The sequence below is a fragment of the Mastigoproctus giganteus genome, chromosome 4 (genome assembly GCF_048544385.1).
Source record: "Mastigoproctus giganteus isolate SK-2022 chromosome 4, ASM4854438v1, whole genome shotgun sequence".
Taxonomy (NCBI): domain Eukaryota; kingdom Metazoa; phylum Arthropoda; class Arachnida; order Uropygi; family Thelyphonidae; genus Mastigoproctus; species Mastigoproctus giganteus.
Window position 1 is genome coordinate 230,144,005 of NC_143578.1, and position 21,950 is coordinate 230,165,954.

General features: G+C 35.1%; 1 protein-coding gene across 2 annotated transcripts in view; it reads right to left on the reverse strand.

Annotated features, from left to right (window-relative positions):
- Nucleotides 1-745: 745 nt before the first annotated feature.
- LOC150087472 (putative protein phosphatase CG10417) overlaps nt 746-21,950 on the reverse strand; it is a 143,286-nt gene continuing 122,081 nt past the window's right edge. For both annotated transcript variants that reach the window (XM_090371205.1, XM_090371204.1), the window contains exons 8-9: nt 4,930-5,017; nt 746-1,313 (exon numbers count right to left, since the gene is read on the reverse strand). In XM_090371205.1, coding sequence (XP_090227331.1) covers nt 1,122-1,313; nt 4,930-5,017 — 280 coding nt within the window. In that variant the 3' untranslated portion in view covers nt 746-1,121. The remainder of the gene's footprint in view (nt 1,314-4,929; nt 5,018-21,950) is intronic.

A 21,950-nucleotide genomic window follows, 5' to 3' on the forward strand; every position in this document is an offset into this window, starting at 1 on the left:
TTAATAGTGCCCACATCTAGGATGCCCCCCCCCCCCTACAAACCTCAAACTCCTAGCCTATACAAACAAGGACAGTCAGGTTAATTAATCATTCCTACATAAACACATCCCACTTACTATCACACAGACATTCAATTTCTGTTGCATGATTTTTCCACAGATATTTCTATCAGCATTGTTTTGATGAACACTTATTGTATTCTTATCTCCTCAGTAAGTAAGAATACAATACAACTGGAACTTACTGTATATACTAAAATACACTAACTACCAGAGGAATTTACAAAGAGAATAAAAGAGAGTACTCATTCAGCAGTTAAGGGGCTAGAACCAGGGTCAACTGTGATCTGCTCATTAATATATTGTATTCATAGGAGAAAAAGTACTAGGAGCTAAAGAATACAATTTTTGAGATTCTGTATTAGAAGAAATAATGCTTTATGCTGATGCAATTCACTTCCAGATTAATAAAATTAAATTATTAATGGTGCGTGTTTGTTCAGAAAAGAATAGACTACCTAAACAAATTTTAATAAACACACTAAAATACAAGATTTAATTTGTACAATTACTGAAATCCTAATGACAGCCTAAAGGCATCATTTCTGTATAATAAAATGGAAATTAAAGTGAAAATATTTTCAACATATAAATTACTATCCGTCTGCAATATTTTTTCTATATAAATGAAATAGTTCAACAATTAAAAGTCTGAAATGTTTATTTCTGAGTAAAATTTTAATTGTGTTTTTTTTTTTTTTAAATCCATTAGGATATAAAATAACCAAAAAGAGGTTGTAATGACTTTGTCATCATAGTTGGGAGGGGAAGGGATTTCAGGAAATAAGTGCAACATTATGTGTAGATTGTACAAACTGACTATTCTTTCACAATGGTAAATGTCCCACAAATTGCAACATTATGAAATTTCAATTATTTGATTTAACTGATTTACTGATAAGAGATAAATAGAACACAAAATATCAAATCATATTAAAAAGACTGAAAAAGAAAGGTGCTATATGCAGAAAAAAAAAAGTGTCAATATATACATTTATTCTCATGGTGGGACAGAGAGCAGTGAACCAATACATCAGTAACACTATATAATGCAAAATTACTCATGACACACTAGAATCTGTAGTGTTTCCTTTAAGTCTTTTTGAAACAGATTCAAGTGTGCCATCCTCTGGACATGGTCTTTTGGCAGAAGGCTGAGACTCAAGATCAGAGAATTTAATAATAATACATGTCATATTGTCACAACCTGTACCATCTCCTCTTGTATTCGGTGCAAGGCAGTGGTCAAAAAGCTGTAAAGACAAAAAGGATAAAGGTAATGCACAACTACATAAAAAAGTAGCATAATACTCTGCATGTTTTCCCCTTTACCTTCCTTAAATTTAGATTTACCTGTATCCTCCCATATGTCATAACAAAATTTATTAACTAAAAAATCTGCTTAAAGCAACTATAGTAAACTCTCTAAAATCTGTCACCCTTGGGATTGAGAAGTGACAGATTTTTAAAATTTCTGGATTTTAGTGAGGTATACATAGTGGCAGTGCAGTTTCAGAGGAGCATATTTCAATAAATATTAAACAAACAATTTAACTTATTTACATCTGTAAACATTTATAATGACTATCTTGTCCTTTCATTTGTTTTTGCAGGCAGCAGGATTTAAACTGCATGGATAATGCATTGCTCTTTCAACAAATAGCTTTAGCTATATTACAACTTTGAAAACTGATTTTGCATACAGGCAAAACATGGAACAATTCTTTACATCTTGTTTTATCTGCGTGTTTTCACTAGAGACTACCTGCTATCTGATGAGAGACAAGTTAGTCCTGAAAAAGGCTGTCATAGCAGTCTCATCTTTTAAACAAAGGGTCAGTTAACCTTTTAGAGAAGCCATCCATATGAAAGTAGTTCAACCCAGGACAACTTGTTGCAAAGGCAAGTTTGTATCTAGCCTTTGCAACTTGGCACTTTTAAATCCTGCTGGCCTGAAAAACAGACTAAAAGACAACAGTCTTGCAAGCATCTTATAAAGAATGAAATGTCTCCCCCCCCCATGAATTCTTAAAGACAAGCGCAATTGTTAATATGAGCGCTGGAATGCTGTCTTAATATATCCGGATTAGGAAATGTTGATTTTTTTCTTTCTTTCTTATTCCTCTCTTTCTCTCTCTTTTGTAAAATTTACTGTAAAATTTAAAGAGTTCCAGATTTTATAGAGTTTACTATGTATTAAACCATGATTATTGATAAACAACCTTAAAATTTGAGAAATAAAGTAAAAATAGCAAAGTGTATGATGGCTAGACAAATTGCCAATATATTGAAGGAAGCTTTTAACTTACTAAAACTTCATTCACAAAATATACTGCTGATTGCATAGAATAATATGTAATATATTTTTTAATAATGCTTTGCAATATATGCTTAAAAAATACTTTTTACAATTTTAATTTTTCAGAAATTTTAATATGCTATATAGTCTAGATAAGATTGTATAAAGTACAACTATCCTATTCACTCTTATGCTTAGTAGACTGTAGACATTTAGCTGCCTAAAATAATGCTGTCTCAGTACAACATATATCTGAAGTGATCTTTCACATATAAACATTGCAGCTCATATCAATAAGCAATTTCCAAAGGAATGACAATCACTACTAGAGACCACCCACTGATGAGACCAATTAGTCTTGCAAGAGGATGTCATGGCAGGGTCTCATATTTAAAATAAAATTGGCTTAGAGTGATTTATTTACATTTTCAAGCAGGTTCATTTTTAGTCACAGCAGTGGCCATTTTTGGCGTAGAAATGCAACAGTCGCCAATTAGATTTTTTGGGATAAAAAGGCAAGAAATAAATGAAAACAGGAAATAAAAAAATATATATATATATTTATTTATTTGACAATACAGGTAACCCTCATATAAAACGGTAGTTAGGTTCCTATAAAATCTCGTGTAGTGCAAAACTATGTTATACAGGACTAAGAACCAGTACAAAAAGGGGGTTATGTTCCAAAAGCTAACAAAAAGACTTTTTTTTTTATAACTATCAGAAACTTAAATTTTTATTAAAAATAGTAATAACTTAATGTCTTACAAACTGTGATACATATATGTCAGATAATGTACATTCATTTAATTTTCTTTCTCTTCATTGCTGCTAAGCACAATCAAACAAGAATGTTTTCTCTGTTACAGAATATGTTCAAAAAGTGAAGATAATAAATCCACCAGATCTGCTTTGCCAGCCTCTTTTTCTACCAGTAATTCTTGAAAGTCTTCAATAGTCATATCATCAAAACCTTCCCTTCCTACCGACATAGCAAGTTCTACTATCTTACAGATTCCGTTTTCTGCCGGTTCAACCATATTTCCTGAATGAATTGACTCTGGCCATATATTTTTCCAACATGCATTTAATGTTGATGGTTTTACTTCTTGGAGTGACAAAGCTGATTCTGATACGGTCCACAATTGAAAAATGTTTCCATGCCTTCATCACTTCAATAGATTCGTAATCAATTTTTTTCCAAAATCCATTGTAACAATTTCTCATGTCATGAGTTTTAAAGGTAGATATAATGCCTCGATCTAATGGCTGAATTAAAGAAGTTGTATTAGGTGGTAGGAACATTACTTCAACATTTTGGATGACTTAAATCTTTTGGATGGCCTGGAGTATTATCTAATAGTAATAAAACTTTGAAATCTAGATTTTTTCCACTTTAAATAGTTTTCCCACAGCTGGCACAAAACAATTTAGAAACCATTCTTTAAATAAATCGGCAATTACCCAAATTATGCCTAAGTTCCTTAGGCATAATTTAGGGCTGGAATTTAATTCACAACAAAGAAATTATTCCAATATGGTTCTTAGGAACAAAGTTTAGTAATACATGCCCGGAAAAATTTATAAACAATCAAATAAAAACCAAAATAACCTTACAATAACCTTAAAAAGTCACGAACTGCACACTTCAAAGTCACAATTTTTTATGGTCTCAAACAAGCACAAGTTCAATAGCACAGAACCTTACATGAATTTCCCAACAAAATAAAATACGGAGGTTTCCCAATATTTTTTTTTGCATAACGACTATTAAGTCAACAGCGGGAATTCGCAAAAAAGAATGGAAACATTGAAAAATTACATCCAACAGAATAGTAGGGTTTTCTCCTAAAAAAAAGCTCAAAAATATCACATTATGTGAGTTTTGCCGCAATTCTCTAACCATGTTAAAGCGAAATGTATTATATAAGTACCATGTTATGTGAGGATTGTCGCAATTTGTCAATCGTGTTAGAGCGAAACTGTTGTAGAAGTAGTGTTGCAGGGGTTGCCTGTATACTGGATAATAATAATATTCAAAAATTCTTTATAAGTGATTTTGTTAACCAAAAAAAAAATATATATAAAATAAAATAATGTTAATAATTTATGTTGGCTACAACTGACAGCTGGCACTCTTAGAAAATTAGCTTTATTAAGCCTATATTTCTACCCCAAAACAAAGCCTTATTTAAAGAATTACTTATGTCTGTACTTCTCCAACAAAAATAACTGTGTGTGTTATGGGGGTTTAATGGCACATAAGCTGCTGTGGTTATAATGCATTTACAAAAAATAATTAATACATATTGGTGATGGGGTTTTACTATACATGATAAATAATTAAAGTTTTCACATTTTTTCAAAAATCTACACAAGTTTTTCTGTGTTAATTGATGCCATGTCCTACACACCTGGTCAAAGGTAAACACAAATTTCAGTAATTGACATGCTTGTAGGTATATTTACAAGTTACTGCAAAGTAAAAAATTTTTCATCACTAAGAAATTTGCGAGGTTCACTATTAAACAATGTAGATTTATATTTAATTATATAAATTTACAACCTACTTCTTCACAAATGTTTGAAAATTTTTTCCCTTCTTGTGATATCCTCTCCAGGATGAAGTCAACTACTTCCTGGCTGGACATGTAATTCCTGTAAGATTTAGAAATGTATAGAATTTCAAATTAAAGTTATCACTTTCGTCATTATAAAGTAAATTAACATAAATCTGCTAGAGGTAAAATAAGTTCAACTAATAATTTTAACTATATTAAATCATGACATATGATATTTTTAATTTTTTTTGAGATAGTTTATTTATCAAATAAGATGGAAAATATACACTACTAAATGAAGTCAAAAGTTAAATAATTTCTCCATTACACTTTTTTCATAGAGATAATATTTAAATGTATATTATTGGTTTATATATGCTGATTGCTACTGCAAAAATTTTATAAAATAAAGGTAATAAAGGTGTTTTTTTTTTTTAATAGGTGGAAAAGCAAGTTTCTTACTATAAACCTATCAGATCTAATTAATAGGTCTATAGTAAGAATAAATCCCTGGTATTTCCAGGTGCAGCAAAATATCCTTTTGAGACAAGAAAGTGCTTTCCAAATTGAATTTTTTTACCTATCTTTAAATCCACCATTTTTATTCACAACAGAAAAGATTGTTTACACTTCAAAAATTTAAACATGCAAGTCTCATTAAGAATGCTACTGCACAGTAACAGAATTTTGTTTTGCTTTTAAATTAAATGAATATACACATACCTAAACCTTATATTTGTGCCATAGCCATTCACATCAAAAATATAAAATTGTGCCCTGCTCAACACAGGTAAAATAGTAGACAATACTTTTCTCGTGGGCTCTCAACCTTATCATTTGCAGATTTCCAATAATACAGATAAATTCAATATTAACTCAATGCTTTGTATATTTTGAACTCAGGATGAACTCATGGTATAAGAAACCCAACCTTCTGCCATTTGCAAATATTCAGTGATTTTCATTCACTGTAATACACATGAAAATCTGTGGAAAAATTGATATGTGTAGCCATTATAGGAATTTTATTTTTCAGTATGCTGTAAATTACATTGTTTTATTTTGCATTATCACATGCATAATTAATATTTTATTCATTTTAAATTTCCCACAATAAGGTAATAAAATATATTAACATATTAATTATGCAACATTGGTGTTATTTACAATATTCGCTACATTTTATTTACCACACCCTGGACATCAACTACTGATATTTTTTTGTGGGGTGGGGGAGAAATAAAATACATTCTGAAAGATAAGAAATAAGTTTTGCCTCAAATGGTTGTTGTTGTTATTTGGTTTTCAGGAGCATTAGCAACTAAGGCCATATTGCTCCGGGACATGCGGTGGTCATTCCCTGACCTTTCCGCATCCTCCGTATTTGGTGGTGATGGGCTCGAACCCCGGTCTAATCAAGAAGCGTGTGCTACGCACTGCTGCTCCTTCCCACCTGGCTACGGAGGCGCTGCCTCAACTGGCACGCGGGGGGGGGGGGGGCAAATAGCAGATATTTCCATATATTTCTCCTTGCAAAAAAAAATGGGCAGTGTCATGACTGACAAAATTAATGAAGAATCATATATTTGTGAATTTTATATCAGTGAATTGCCTTTAATGTATCATCACTGATCATTATTTTCACAAAGGTTTAACAACACTGTTAATATGTAAAAATTAGGAAACTGCAACAGCCCAACAGTTTTACATGCTTTCTGTTAAAAGATTAAACAGCAAATATCATCCAAACCAAAACTTACCTTGCCTTTCTGCTGCAAAAAATTTACTGCTTCATTTAGTATACACAGCTGCTAAGTAAAATTAAATTTTCTATAGTACAGGCTTCAATCAATGATATCAATCACTTAAATCAAGCATCAATGACCATGTTAATTGATGCACATGCTCAGTAATGAATGAATGAAAATTTAAATCAATACTTACTGACAGTGGTACTCAGTTCAAACAATAATACAGATATATAAGTTTAACAACAAAATATGCAAAACATTGAGTTAATATAAGTGTGAAATAGAACCACCACCACCACCACCAGAGCATTTTGTTAAGAATTCTTAGAACAACACAAACTACACCGAGCATATTCAAATATTAAAATACATGATATATTTTAATATATAACAATGCATTAACCACATAACTCAAAACATACTTGTAGACCAGAAGTACAAGTAGTCATCTTTATGCAAAATTTAAAATTGGATAGTTTAGAGAACTACATGCTCAAAACCACGAAAATAATTGTCATTACATTTTCATGGTTTTTAAATTTTTATGCATCAGCAGAGTTACCAAAGTCCACGCACACAGACACACATACTGTGACTTTATTCTTGTATTGCACTATTTGCATTCTTGCACAGCTGTTAGTGCATATACAGTAGAATCCCAATTATCTGAAAAAATCTGGATAGAGGATACCTCAGATAGTAAACTTTACTGGATAGTTCATTTTAAATGTGCTTTCTTAATTTTTTTCTACTTCCCTTTTATATTACATTATAATGGAAAACAGGAAAAATTGGAGAACATTACAGTAATTTGCATTCATTACTTACACATTGTGTACAGGCTTATACAGCTTTAAAATAATTACCAGTGTTTTGCTGCTTAGTCCTTTTTTTTCTGCTGAGATTCTGTGTTTTTATCAAACACGCCATTTGGTTCTTATTGCTTCACTGGCTGTTAGTTGTTTCCATAGTATGTATTCACTATAATGTAATACAGTACAGAACTATCAGTGATATTTCACCAGGGGCTTTCCTGGGGAATGTGGCACCCAGATGCAAATCACTATTTGGCAACCCCTCAAAAATATTTATATTTTGTTGTACTTTTATTCATATAATGATAATTAATCACAAAAGTAATACAATTATAATTGTATGACAACAAAATTTACAATTTACATAATCACAACTAATAAAAAGAATAAATTAAAAATTAATTAGAAAAGAAACATTGAAGTAAAGGTTATACATACATATAAATTATATAACAAAGAAGAATATAAGATCATAGTAAAAAACTAAATAATGTTTATTCTTGATTTCTTATTGAAAAATCATTGACAGTTTCAGAAATATTGAAACTGAAAACAATACGTTTTTCAACACTGAGACTCAAATTAAATCACTGACAGTTTCAGAAATATTGAAACTGGAAACAATGTTTCAACGCTGAGACTCAAATTTGTTTACCTTTCTTGCATCATTGTTGATCTTAAATGGTTCTTTACCATTTTTAATTTGGAAAAAGCATGCTTTTTCCAAATTAAACACTACAGCAGAGGCCTGTGGTCATTGCCACAGGCCACTGTGCATTCTACACAGGTAGAAGTCACATAACTTAGCTTGTCTTATATAGATCCAGGGCAAGAACAAGCTGCTCTGTCTTCCTAAGTGGGTTAGCTCCTCCTCGAAATTTCATTCATAAAAAGAATAAACGAATGAGTCCTACACAACTTCCTAGAAAGGTGCCGTGAACAGTGTTTCTGGAAATTTTTTTACCAAGAAAGTACAGCCGTGTAAAAAAAAGCTGGAGTCCACCTGGACCTCGCATGAGTATCGAAGGGTTAATTCATATAGTATATTTGAGAGTATTTTGCACACATTATGCATTATGCACACATCAACAAAAGTTCAGTAACATTTCATATTCAGAAAAATATGACATTTAAAATTGTCTTCATATGTGTATGTAAGTTTCAGGTTTTCAGGCACCCCTTGAACGTTGGCACCCAGGTGCAGTGCACCCCTGGCACCCTCGGGATGTTGTTGATCTTAAATGGTTCTTTACCATTTTTAATTTGGAAAAAGCATGCTTTTTCCAAATTAAACACTACAGCAGAGGCCTGTGGTCATTGCCACAGGCCACTGTGCATTCTACACAGGTAGAAGTCACATAACTTAGCTTGTCTTATATAGATCCAGGGCAAGAACAAGCTGCTCTGTCTTCCTAAGTGGGTTAGCTCCTCCTCGAAATTTCATTCATAAAAAGAATAAACGAATGAGTCCTACACAACTTCCTAGAAAGGTGCCGTGAACAGTGTTTCTGGAAATTTTTTTACCAAGAAAGTACAGCCGTGTAAAAAAAAGCTGGAGTCCACCTGGACCTCGCATGAGTATCGAAGGGTTAATTCATATAGTATATTTGAGAGTATTTTGCACACATTATGCATTATGCACACATCAACAAAAGTTCAGTAACATTTCATATTCAGAAAAATATGACATTTAAAATTGTCTTCATATGTGTATGTAAGTTTCAGGTTTTCAGGCACCCCTTGAACGTTGGCACCCAGGTGCAGTGCACCCCTGGCACCCTCGGGATGGCCCGCCCCTGAATTTCTCAATACTCTGTTCGTAGTAATGAACTACAATGAGAGGCATCGATTTAACTGTATCTCATACTGTGGCTACCTTCACAACAAGTTACCATGATATTGCACTACCTATCAAGTAATGCCTCACCAACGGAGACTACTGTTACTTATTTTCAGTGAATACCACCACTACCCAGATGCCACCGTTTCAAGGCTTACTGGCCTATCATCGGTGGGGGATAGGTACCCTGGTGTTGAAGTCATGCCAACCCAGTTATGAAGTATAACGCCACAATATGAGAGATGCCAAATGGTATACATAGTAATAATACTAAGAAAATAAACGCACAAGGTGTAATACGCTACCAATTAGAACTTCACTACAGAACTATCAGTGATATTTCACAATACTTTGTTTTTATAGTAGTGAACTACAACAGTAGTATAAGAGGCATTGATTTAACTGTATCTCATACTGTGACTACCTTCACAATGAGTTACCACGATATTGCACTACCTCAAATAAGTAACACTTCACGAATGGAGAAGACTATTTTATATGAAATATCACTGATAGTTCTGTAGTGAATTTCTAATTCGTAGTGTATTACGTCTTGTGCATTAATTTTCTTAGTATTATTACTATGTACACCATTTGGCATCTCATATTGTGGAGTTATACTTCATAACTGTACAGAGAAATAGAGTTAAGAAACTGTACAGAGAAATAGAGTGGGCCAGTAAATCAGAGAGTCTTATAATGGGGGATTTTAATTTCCCAGATATTGACTGGAATTTGGGGGGCTGGTCACTCACACACTAGCAAGGCTTTTGTGGATTTATTGGATGATTGTTTTCTACATCAGCATGTTCGGGAGGCAACTAGAGGGAGTAATACTCTTGATTTGATTATCAGTAGTGATTCTTCATGCATTAAGAATCTGCAGATAAATGAACCACTAGGTGGCAGTGATCACAGTGTTCTGAAGTGGGAGTTACTCAAAGAGGTAACTACCATTAGGGGTAAAGGGAAGGGGTATTGCTTTCGTAAAGGCGACTACGATGGACTGAGACAGTATTTAAATTCTATACAGTGGGATCAACTGATGACGTTACCAACAGCAAATTCAAAATGGGAAGCATTCAAAGAACTTATCTTGCACGCTACTAGGCTTTACATACCAACTAAGAAATACTGTTCAAGGTTTAGGCCTAAATGGATGTCAGATGAACTAATGAGGCATATGGCAGAGAAGAAAAATGCATGGGATACATACAAATTAACACGTGACACAGAAGCCTATGATAGATACAAGTTGATCTGTAACCAAGTTACAAAGGAGGTTAGGCAGGCGAAGGCAGATTACGAGAAATCCTTGGCAAGGGATGCGAAGAAAAACAGCAAAGAGTTCTTTACTTATGTAAACTCTAGAAGGAAGGGGATGAATCAGATTGGTCCACTTGATATCGATGGGTCAACTGTTGATGACCCTGCTCAGGTAGCTAACAAACTAAATGAATATTTTGTATCGACATTCACACATGAGGAGTTATTCAGCGAGGGGAATGCCAGAGGTGTATTCAACTCTAGCAGTAAGCTAGAGAATCTTGTAATAACTGAGAGTAAAGTGGAGGAGAAATTGTTGAAGATAAACACAAGAAAAGCACCTGGGGTGGATGGGATCTATCCAGTTATATTAAAGGAGGCAGCAAAGGAAGTAAGCAAACCCTTAGCCATAATTATGAGGGCTTCCTTGGACTCAGGGGAGATACCCATGGACTGGAGATGTGCAAATGTGACCCCAATTCACAAGGGAGGATCAAAGGCTGACACAAGTAATTATAGACCTGTGAGTTTAACTTCTGTTCCCGGAAAATTAATGGAGGCACTGGTTAAAGAAGCACTGCAGGATCATCTAGACAAGACTTCAGTTATAGGTTGGACACAGCATGGTTTTGTTAAGGGGAAGTCTTGCCTGATCAATTTGATTGGATACTATGATGCAGTCACAAAAGAACTGGATGCAGGGAATAACTTTGATATTATATACTTGGATCTTAGAAAGGCTTTTGATACTGTTGCACATGGAAGACTGCTGCACAAATTGGAGCAGTGTGGCATTGGAGGCAAATTGCTGCTGGATAAAGGGGTTGTTGAGGGGGAGAAGACAGAGAGTGGTAATCAATGGACACTGCTCATCGTGGATTAATGTTATTAGTGGAGTCCCTCGGGGTTCAGTATTGGGTCCTTTATTGTTCTCTGTATTTATAAATGATACTGATGATGGTATATCAAGCTTAATGTCCAAGTTTGCAGACGATACAAAGGTGGGCAGGGTTGTCAAGGACACTACTGACACTATGCTGCTGCAACAGGATCTGGAAAGGTTGAGCAGATGGGCTGAGAGGTGGCAAATGAAGTTTAACATTGACAAATGTAAAGTACTACATATGGGAAACAGCAACCCCAGAGCAACGTATCAACTCTGTGGTACTACACTGACAGTGGTAGAGAATGAAAATGACCTGGGGGTAGTTTGCAGGCAGATATGAAGTTCTCTGAGCATTGCAGATGGGCTGCAAGAGTAGCTCATGGAGTATTGTCAATGATATATAGGAATTTTTCTAGCAGGGATAAGGAGGTGATTATTCCCTTGTATAAGGAAACGGTCAGGCCACACCTAGAGTACTGTATACAGGCCTGGAGGCCTCATTTCAAGAAGGATGTAGAGCTGCTGGAACGAGTACAGAGAAGGGCAACAAGATTAGTGAATGGAACAAAGGGGTGCTCTTACGAAGAAAGGCTTAAGTTTTGCAAATTACAGTGTCTGGAGACTAGGCACCAGCGAGGTGATCTGATAGAGGTGTACAAAGCCTTGAATGGTTTTAGCATGCTCAATGCTGATGGGATTCTTCCTCTCGCTCAGAATAATCACCTGAGAGGGCATAAATTCAAATTGAGGAAAGAGAGATGTAGGATAGATGTGCGGAAATTTGCCTTTAGCCAGCGGGTGTTTGGTAGGTGGAACAGACTTCCATCCCTTGTCGTGGAAGTTGATAGCCTAAATAAATTTAAGGCTCAGCTGGACAGGTATTTCGAACGAACAGAGGGGTAAGTGGAAGTGGTTATTTTTTATTTATTTATTTTACTTTATTTTTTTTTGGATGATGCTGCATAAGCTTGCTTTCTTGCATTAAATGCCTCTACTACTGCTAATGCTAATAACTGGATTAGCATGATGGCAACACCAGGGTACCTGCCCACCCACCGATAATAGGCTAATAAGCCTTGAAATGGTGGTGGTGGCGGTATCACCAAGAATAAGTAACAATAGTCTTTTCCATTGGTGAAGCATTACTTATTTGAGGTAGTGCAATAGCATGGTAACACATTGTGAAGGTAGTTACAATATGAGATACAGCAGAGTGTCAGTTATCTGGAATAACTGATGTCAGACTTCCGGATAGCCAAATTTTCGGGATAATCGAAGCAAAAAATTTTCTGGATGTTTTTTTCCGGAAAGATTAAATAAATTTAATCTTACCAGGAAAAAAAAGCAACCTCGGAAAACAGAAAAACCCATCCAGGCATTTTTATGATTTTTAAATGCTCTCAGTTTTTTTCGACTTGCCGATAACGAGCATGGACAATATGTAGGTCCCCAGTGGCATTTGCACATATAGCAATTGTAACTCGCTATTTTCTTATCTTAAAACTTGGTGCAGGCATTTCTCTTTTAGTGGCTAGGGTTTTTCTCGGTAATGCTTTCCATAATAAGTCCATTAACAATTATAAACGTTTTTCTCTTAATTTGCTATAACTGAAGCAAACTTACTTTTCAAAGGACACTGCTGCTGATTCATCTGCAGAAAGATTTTTGCCTTGAATATCTACTTCACATATACCACATCTAGGTTTAAAGTTTTTCAGCCAACCTGTGCTTGCCTTAAAATCTTCATTACCTCTTAATTTTCAATTAAAACCCAATGCTTTTTCACACAACATTGGGCCAAACACTGGTTCACCTAAAGTTTGCTCTGAAGAAAACAAAAAAATAAAGTGAGTGCACTCTCTCTAAAGCGGCATTTTCAGGTTTCGACATTGGCTCATTCCTGCTAGATCCTCCTTCACTATCCATAATCTACACAAATTGTGTTATAGCACTGGAATTTTTCTTGATGTCCTCACATTAAACTCTTTGGAGAGATTTCCTAAATTTTCACTTTTTCTAATTCTATTAGTAATTTTCGTTTTTTTGTTGCAATATTAAAACTACATGTTTACTTTTCATTCACATTTTACCGTAAAAAATTGAGAAAAATAATAAATTGCACAGTTTCAGGCCAATATTATCCTTACCGAATCTGGAGCTAAACTAATCTGAAATTCACTCATGATTTCAAAGAAAACCCAATAGTCTCTGTGATATTTTTATAAAGCATATTTCTGAAGGTTACAACCATAAAACAATAAAAACAACTTGCAGTTTTCAGTTTATTGGGCTTTTTTGTTTGTACAATCTGTTATAAATGGGTAGTAAACTTGATCTTTCACTTATTACAATCAAAATTCGATTTGCAAACATGATCACTATAACCGGAGCTTGCTGTACTACCGTTAATAAAACAGAAAGAAGAAAGATCAGCCTTTCAAATTATTCCAGATAACTGATGTTCTACTGTACAATTAAATTGATGCCTCTAATACTACTGTTGCAGTTCACTACTACAAACAAAGTACTGTGAAATACCACTGATAGTTCTGTAGTGAATTTCTAATTCGTAGTGTATTATGCCTTGTGCATTTATTTTCTTAGTACCATAATGTAATGTACCCTCTTCATTTTAAATTTCAGTCTGATTCAGATTAGTATTTAATGAAGAAACCATCTCTCTCTCATCTCTCAAAAAACTGTTGTTAACCCAGATCATTATGAAAATAAAGTACAGCTAATGTACAGTTTTGTCTCTACTTTTGTATATCACTATTAAAAACAACCAAAGTACCTATTACAGAGTTGTTTGAACTATACAGAGAAACCTCCTTTTCATGAAAGGATAAAAAAGGGACTATACAAATAAATAAATAAATAATAAAAAATAATAATAAATAAGAACAAGGCATATTAAAATAAAACTAAGTTTTATGTGTCAGTGGAAAAAAGTCAAACTGGCTGAGCAAAATATCCATGCCACCTTCATACAACACAAACCATACTAATCTAATGTATAAAAATTATGGTGTATAAAAATTTAGTAATAGCCACTTTGTAGACAAAATGCCTACAAAACTGAAAGGGAAAAAAAAAAAAAAAAAAAAAACTCAAATTTCGGAAAACTAGTATTCTCATATTATACACAACACATTTGAAGCAGTTCTCACAAAACATCTCTTAAAACTCCTTTAACTCCCTACAAAATATGACAGTCATGTTAATTAACCATTCTTCACTTACTCCATTCCATATCACACAGATATTCAATTTTTGTTGAATGTCTTTTCTATATACAGGGTGATTCGGGAGGAATAGTAAATATTTTGGGAGATTATAGTAGATTATTCTGAGTAAAAAAGTTCACATAAACATGTGTCCAATTCTCGGTGGATATGGAGATACAGCTGCTTGAAACCAGCATGCACAGCTCCCTGAATCAGATGTGATCAAGAAGCAGTTATAACCTGATGCTGTTTAGTGTTAGAAGTGTTGTTAAGAATGCTGCACATCTTCACACATGCTGAATATGCCAATATGGTGTTTGTCTATGGTTTCCATGATGGAAATGCTACCACTGCTTGTAGAGAACACCACTGCCAGTTTCCTAACTGCAGAATACCTGATTCAAGTGCATTTACTAATGTTTACACCAAACTGCATGAGACTGGCACAGTTCCCAGTGCTCATATTTCTTCTGAACATGCCAAATGAACAAAATATGGATGAAATAGAACACATTCTTCAGTCGGTAGGACGTAGTCCTACTATTAGCACATGAAGAATTTCATATCGGTGTTCCACAGACAAGAGTATGGCGAACATTACATGAGCACGGCTTGTATCCATTTCACATACAGCAGGTGCGACGCCTTCAATCAGGAGAAGATGCCCAGCGATTGGAATTTTGTCAATGGGTAAATGCTAATCACCGATTAATTCCATTAATACTGTTCAGCGATGAAGCTACTTTCACCCGTGACAGTATCAAAAACTACACCCATAACTCTCGTAGGTGGTCAGATGAAAATCCACATACCACCGTAGAAACAAATTTTCAACATTGCTTCTCTGTAAATGTGTGGTGCGGTATCATTGACAATCATTTTATTGAGCTAGTTGTGTTACAAAATCGTCTTACAGGGCTTATTTATCTAGACTTTCTGCAAAATCAACATCCACTACTATTGGAGAATGCTCCCTTGGCTATAAGGATTGGTATGTACTTTTAGCATGACAGAGCTCCTGCACATTTAACCCCATCTGATGATATAATATCTAAATCGAACTTTCCCTGACCGATGGAACGGCCACCAAGGTCTCCAAGACCTCACTCCGTTAGTTTTTTGTTTGTGGGGATGGATGAAAAGCGCAGTACAAAGAAAAGGTGAACACAACAGACGAATTGCTCGCTCACATTTTGGATACAGCTGCCCTCATAAAGGAATGCCAAGACGACCCCAGAAGAACAACACGTCATATTACCACAAGAGTTGTGAAATGTATTGAGGCTGGCAGTGGAATTTTTTAACATTTATTGTGAATTGTAAAAAATTTGTCAATTATTTGTGTTTTGTATCATTAAAAAAAATCGATAATGGTTTTGTGCACACCAGTTTCGAACAGTTGTATCTCCATATCCATTGGGAATTGGAAGTGTTTATATGAACTTTTTTACTCAGAATAATCGACACTATAAACTTCCAAAAATATTTACTATTCCTCATGAATCACCTTGTATATTCCCACAATGTTCTTTTCAATTAGCATCTGTAACTTAATCCCCTTCTTGCCAATCAATCCCGGCATGTGTCTTAACTAGTCAGTATACATTCACAATTCAACTCCAAACTTACCTAAACCTTCTTTTTTTATCCCTTCTACTTATATTCTTTGGAATAACTTTTCTTTGTATGTATTTCCATAAAATTACAATCTAAATAAATTCAAGTACCTTTTTTTGAACAACTGTTTTTTGTCTTCTCAATTTTCAACCTATATTTGGTACCAAAGTACTGCAGCACTCTTCTTGTGCAGTGAGTCACCATAAAAAAATAAATAAAAGGTCCAAACACTGTAAGTAATAAAAAAAATCAAATTTACTTCACTAACAGATACTCTAATGGTTTTCAACCAGGGTGCTGCAACAACATTCTAGGGGTGCCTTGTAATTTGGGTTTAAGTTACTTAAAGTTATTACTATTATTTTTTTAATTTGTATATTTATTTCATTATAAAAAGGTGTACGGTATCCATCGTACCATATCTTTTTAATTTTGTGGTGATCTATAATTGATCTTTAATTAGTACCTCTATATAAAGAAAAAAATATTATATATTAAAAGGTTAAAAACCGCTGTGTTAGGTATTTCTTTTGGCCTAGGGGTGTCATGAAAAAATTACTGGGACACTAAGGGCGCTGTGAACTGAGAAAGTTTGGGAACCTCAGACACTCTACTTAAAGTGTTCTAAGTAAATGTTCCAATTATTCAATTAATACATTAGTTGCATTTTGTGTGGTAATGAAGGCAGACAGCAGGAGCACTTTGATACACTTCATAGATATTACTTAGCAAAGCTTGGCCTGTCTCGTCTTAACGTCAAAAGGGCCAACAAAACTAAGCCGTACTCAGTATTTCAATGATTTTTCAATAAGTTAAAAATATACCGTATACAGAATCTTTGATTATTAATTTCTTTCACAGTTGTGATTCGGAACAACAATAAAGTCCTGTGGGAACCGCACAAACAAAAATTCACTATGTGTGTGTATGATACTATGCATGCACACACACAACTTGGGTACGAGATTATAAGTGCCAGGATGCAGATTTTTGTGCTCATGGAAACAAGTTTTTTTGGAAATTTTTACAGTCTTTTTGATTAATTAACATATTAAATTGTGTCTAACAAATAGTTTAAATTGTCTTAGTCACATTTGTTAGCTTATTTTTAAATTTAGCTAGTGATTTTGTAAGTTATGACTTACTATTCATACTGCTATTCTATTAGTGTTCTGGAGTGAATATCGTAGCATGTAATTAGTGCAGAGGAATAGGTTAATTTTAATTGTGATAAATAAATAGCTCAAAGGTTCTAATCACTTGTTGGGCATATATCTTTTTTGTGTTTAGTTACAAAATTTTTACTTTTTAGCAAGGATATAATTAATTTAACATTGCAATTGTTATGGTATACATAATATATATCTTAACTCAACAGCGCAGGGTATAACATAAAACTAGATAGCACAATACATATCACTGCATTTAGGAATCTCTTAGCATAGTGTAGTATTGTCAATTAATCAATTAAATTTTTTAATCTTAACAATTTTCATTGTTAATCAATTAAATTGTATTTAATTGATTAACAATGAAAAATTTAAATTGAAATCATGCCCTAGACTAGAGTAGCAAATCAACATGCACAAAGTAGGAGTGAGTGTGTGGCTCATGGGAGAACCAAAGGAGCCAATTCTCCAATGCATCACAGCCTAAAAAAATGTACAACTTGTGAAATGTTTGCAGATGATTTTGGAGCAGGACATGATCCAGTGTGTGTGTGTGTGTTAGGTAGAAAGGGAGTGTGTGTGAAAAAATTAACTGCCAACTCAGCATTCTGATGGGAGTTTGAAGAGCAGATGCCCTCAAATGAATTAAAATGGGGGCCCCATCAAGCTCTCAGCTTCCCAATCAACACCAAAGCTCACTCTTGTGCATCAGACAACACAGCAGCAATTTTCAAGGCAGAATGAAATGGTCCCAAAGGAGCTAGTTATTGTCGACGCCTCTATTGTCAGGGAAATGGGAAATAAGTTGTGCAAGAAGGTTAGGTGGAATAGGACCAAGGTATGTCTGCCAGGAACAAAACTAGATATAGTAGAACAGATATCTTTTAAGGGTGCAAAAGGTTGGCACTAATGATATTAAGAGTAAGAGATCTCAAGGGTTACTTAACAAGTAAAGGGCAAAGTTGGCAAAAAGTCATAAGTTAGCACTGAATTTGAAAGCGTTTGCAATTCTGCCCACATACAATAGGAGGGAGTATACGTTAAGAATCTTTCAATCGATTCGGCTATGGAGAGAATGTGCAAGGCTCAAGGGGTAGAATTTATCTCAGCGTGGTCTGTACTTGTTAACAAGAGAGACTGTTTTTACAGGGATTGGATACACTTGAATAAGGAGTGCAAAATATTTGCTGATGCTATCAAGGCAGATAGGTGGGCTGGAAAACTTCTAGCTTTGGGGGGATACACAGACTAATACACTGGTGTGCAAAATTTAAGGACAAGTCAAGTTTTCACCTGTAGCTTCTCATAGGAGTGGCCTGGATATGGGAAAAGCATATCAAAGGAACCTCAAGAGGTACAGAAATGAAGAAAACAACACCCACACGACAATGGAAACAAAACGGTACAGCGGGACTTTATTCAAAAATGGCAACATGGCACTGGCTGCCATGATACAGATGCATCACTGCCAAAGATGGAACAAAGGGAAAAGTTGGTCCTCGGTAGGAGATATGGCCACCCCCTAATGTTGATGTAGGCTTTGCACCACATGTCCATACTTAGAACAATGTTGTTAATATGTTCTTGCGGTAACATCGTCCATTCCTCCGTCAGCACCATCTTCAACTGGTTAACATTTTCTGGTGGGTGTGGACGTGCCGCTAGGTGTCTCTCCAGAGCATCCCATATGCGTTCGATGGGATTTAGATCAGCGGAACAGCCAATCCATGCAAACAATGTCCTCATTTTCCAAAAGCATATCAACAGCTGCAGTGCAAAGGGATGTGGCGTTATAAATAAATAAATAAATTTTCTGTTTATACTCCGGGACGACCAAACGGTCAGAGGAGTTTACAAGATGCACAGAATACAAGAAACAGTACCGTATTCAGCAGTCACGGGCTTGAACCCCGGTCACTCAAGGCACGTGTACTTATGCACCCACGCGCCTGACCACTAGGCTACGGCGGCCTCAGCTGTTTCTATAAATACAGCATTGGAAGGGTATACACACTCATTAATATCCTGTTTTGCACAGGTGTAAGCATGGCTCCATATGTTCAGTTGACAGCAAGAAAAAAAAAAAAAAAAAAGTGTCCATAAACACGAACTCGGCGCCAATGGCACCTTGGAACAGACGCATGTGGGGAAGGAATACCTCGTACAGTAGTATGCACCGGTTACAGCACCGCCTTCCAGTATCCGGAGTTGTGTACATCCATCCAAGATAATGCCTCCCCAGATGAGAACTTCTCGACCGCCATATCTATCCCTTTCAGTGATGTTTGCGGGGTGATACCAAGTGCCAACCTCACGCCAGATTAGCTGACGTCCAGAATTGCTGCTGACTGAATCTACTATCATCAGTAAAGAGTACCTTAAGTAAAGATTTTGTGGTTTTAACCTTTAGAAATAGTGTTGGTCCTTAAGTTTTGCACACCAGTGTAGTTTAACTCAGGGTTTCCCAAAGTGTGGTCCGCAAACAACTTATTTGAAATATACCTACATAAAAATATAAGAAAATTTCCTGAAATAATGAAAATGCAATAAAATATCAAATACCCAGTGTGCTACCACATTCAGGGTAGTGGAGAATGAAAAGGACCTGGGGGTAATTGTGCAGTCAGACATGAAGTTCTCAGAGCAGTGCAGATGTGCTGCCAGGATAGCCCATGGTGTTTTGTCAATGATATACAAAAACATGACTAGCAAGGATAATCGATTTGCATAAGGCCATGGTTAGGCTGCATCTTGAGTACTATATACAGGTCTTTAGGAATCACTTCAGGAAAGATGTAGATCTGCTTGAACAGATGCAGAGAAGGGCAACCAGATTGTTGAAGAGAACAAAAGGGTGCTGTTACTCAGAAAAGTTTCAGTTTTGCAAATTGCAGCATCTCTAGACCATTCACCTGCAGGGAGTTCTGAATGAGATGTTTAACGCCTTGAATGGATTGAGTAAGCTGAATTTTAATGGCATTCTTCCAACTGCTGAGACTACACAGATGAGGGGGCATAAATTCAAGTTGAGGAAGGATGGTTGCAGGATAGATGTACAGAAGTGACCTTAATCCAGCAGGTTTTTGATTGTCGGAGCAGGCTTCCATTTGTTTTTGTAGAAGTGGATGAGTTGAATAAATTTGAGGGAGAATTAGACAAATTTTTGGAAGGTACAGAAGGGTGAATTGTTTTTTTTTTTTTTTTTTTTTTTTTTTTGGCTGATTATATATGAGCTTGCATCATTTGTCATTACAGTCGATTCCGGTTAATTGGGACACATCGGGACTAGTGCATTTTGGCCCGATTAAGCGGCTGCCCAAATTATCCGAAGTTTCACGTAAATAGTTAAAAATACAATGGAAATCCCCCCACCCCTTTACAAATGGTTCATTGTACAATCAAATCACGTTACGACGAACTCAACATAGTAAAGTACCGTTCACTATACGATGTGTAGTTAGCACCGGTCATTGTGATCACATTTATGAATTGAATTTTATTTCTATTAAACAGCGATTCTAATTAGCGAAAATAGGAGGAATATTATCCATAGGCTATTAAAGTAAAGATATATTAAGCACAAATTTGCCCTTTATTACCTTACCAATTAAAAAATTAAATAATACCCTAAAATCGGAAGAATATACATGATAATTGGAATAATTAATACGTACTGTAATATGTACATAACTAACTAGTTGACATTTCTGTTCACTGACATTTGTGGGTGGGGGTTAAAATTTAAAACAGTAAAAAGATAAGCAATCAATAACAAAGGACACGGCACACACAAATTGCAAGTAACACGATACGCGCAAGTCAGAACGGAGTAACGAGTTACAAAGCTTTAAAAAGGAATGAAGAGAAGATCTGAAAATTAATTTTTTTTATATGATTGAAGATTTCATGGAAGTGTAAACACATTTTACCATAATAACCCACAGAATTCCAGCTGTCGGTATTATCGCAAATTCAGTAAGATCGAGTTTACTGTTCGTTTATGATAGATTACACTAACAGAAAAGCCCAATAAACAGGTGACCACTAATTGTTTTTATTGTTTTATGGTTGTGACCTCCAGAAATCAGACCGAACCATGTGGTTTGGTCGGAGACAATCGTAGGGTGATCTCCAGTGATGCGGTCTCCTGCCTCGATTAAACGGCATGTTGCCCCAATTAAGCGAAGTAAACCCTAGCAATTTTTTCGATTGGGTTCTGTTTTTTAAGATTTGCCCCAAATAAACGGCCGCCCCGATTAACTGGTGGCCCAAATAACCGGAATCCACTGTACTACTACTAAACACACATGATACGTCTATAGCCCAACAACAACTCTCACCTCTGCTGTTCTATTGCATCTTCAACTACAGATAAAACCGACTTGCTAGCATCCTATTTTATGTCAAAAAATCCTGAGCTAGGGTTCAAAATAAAACAGTTTTATCAGCATTATTATTT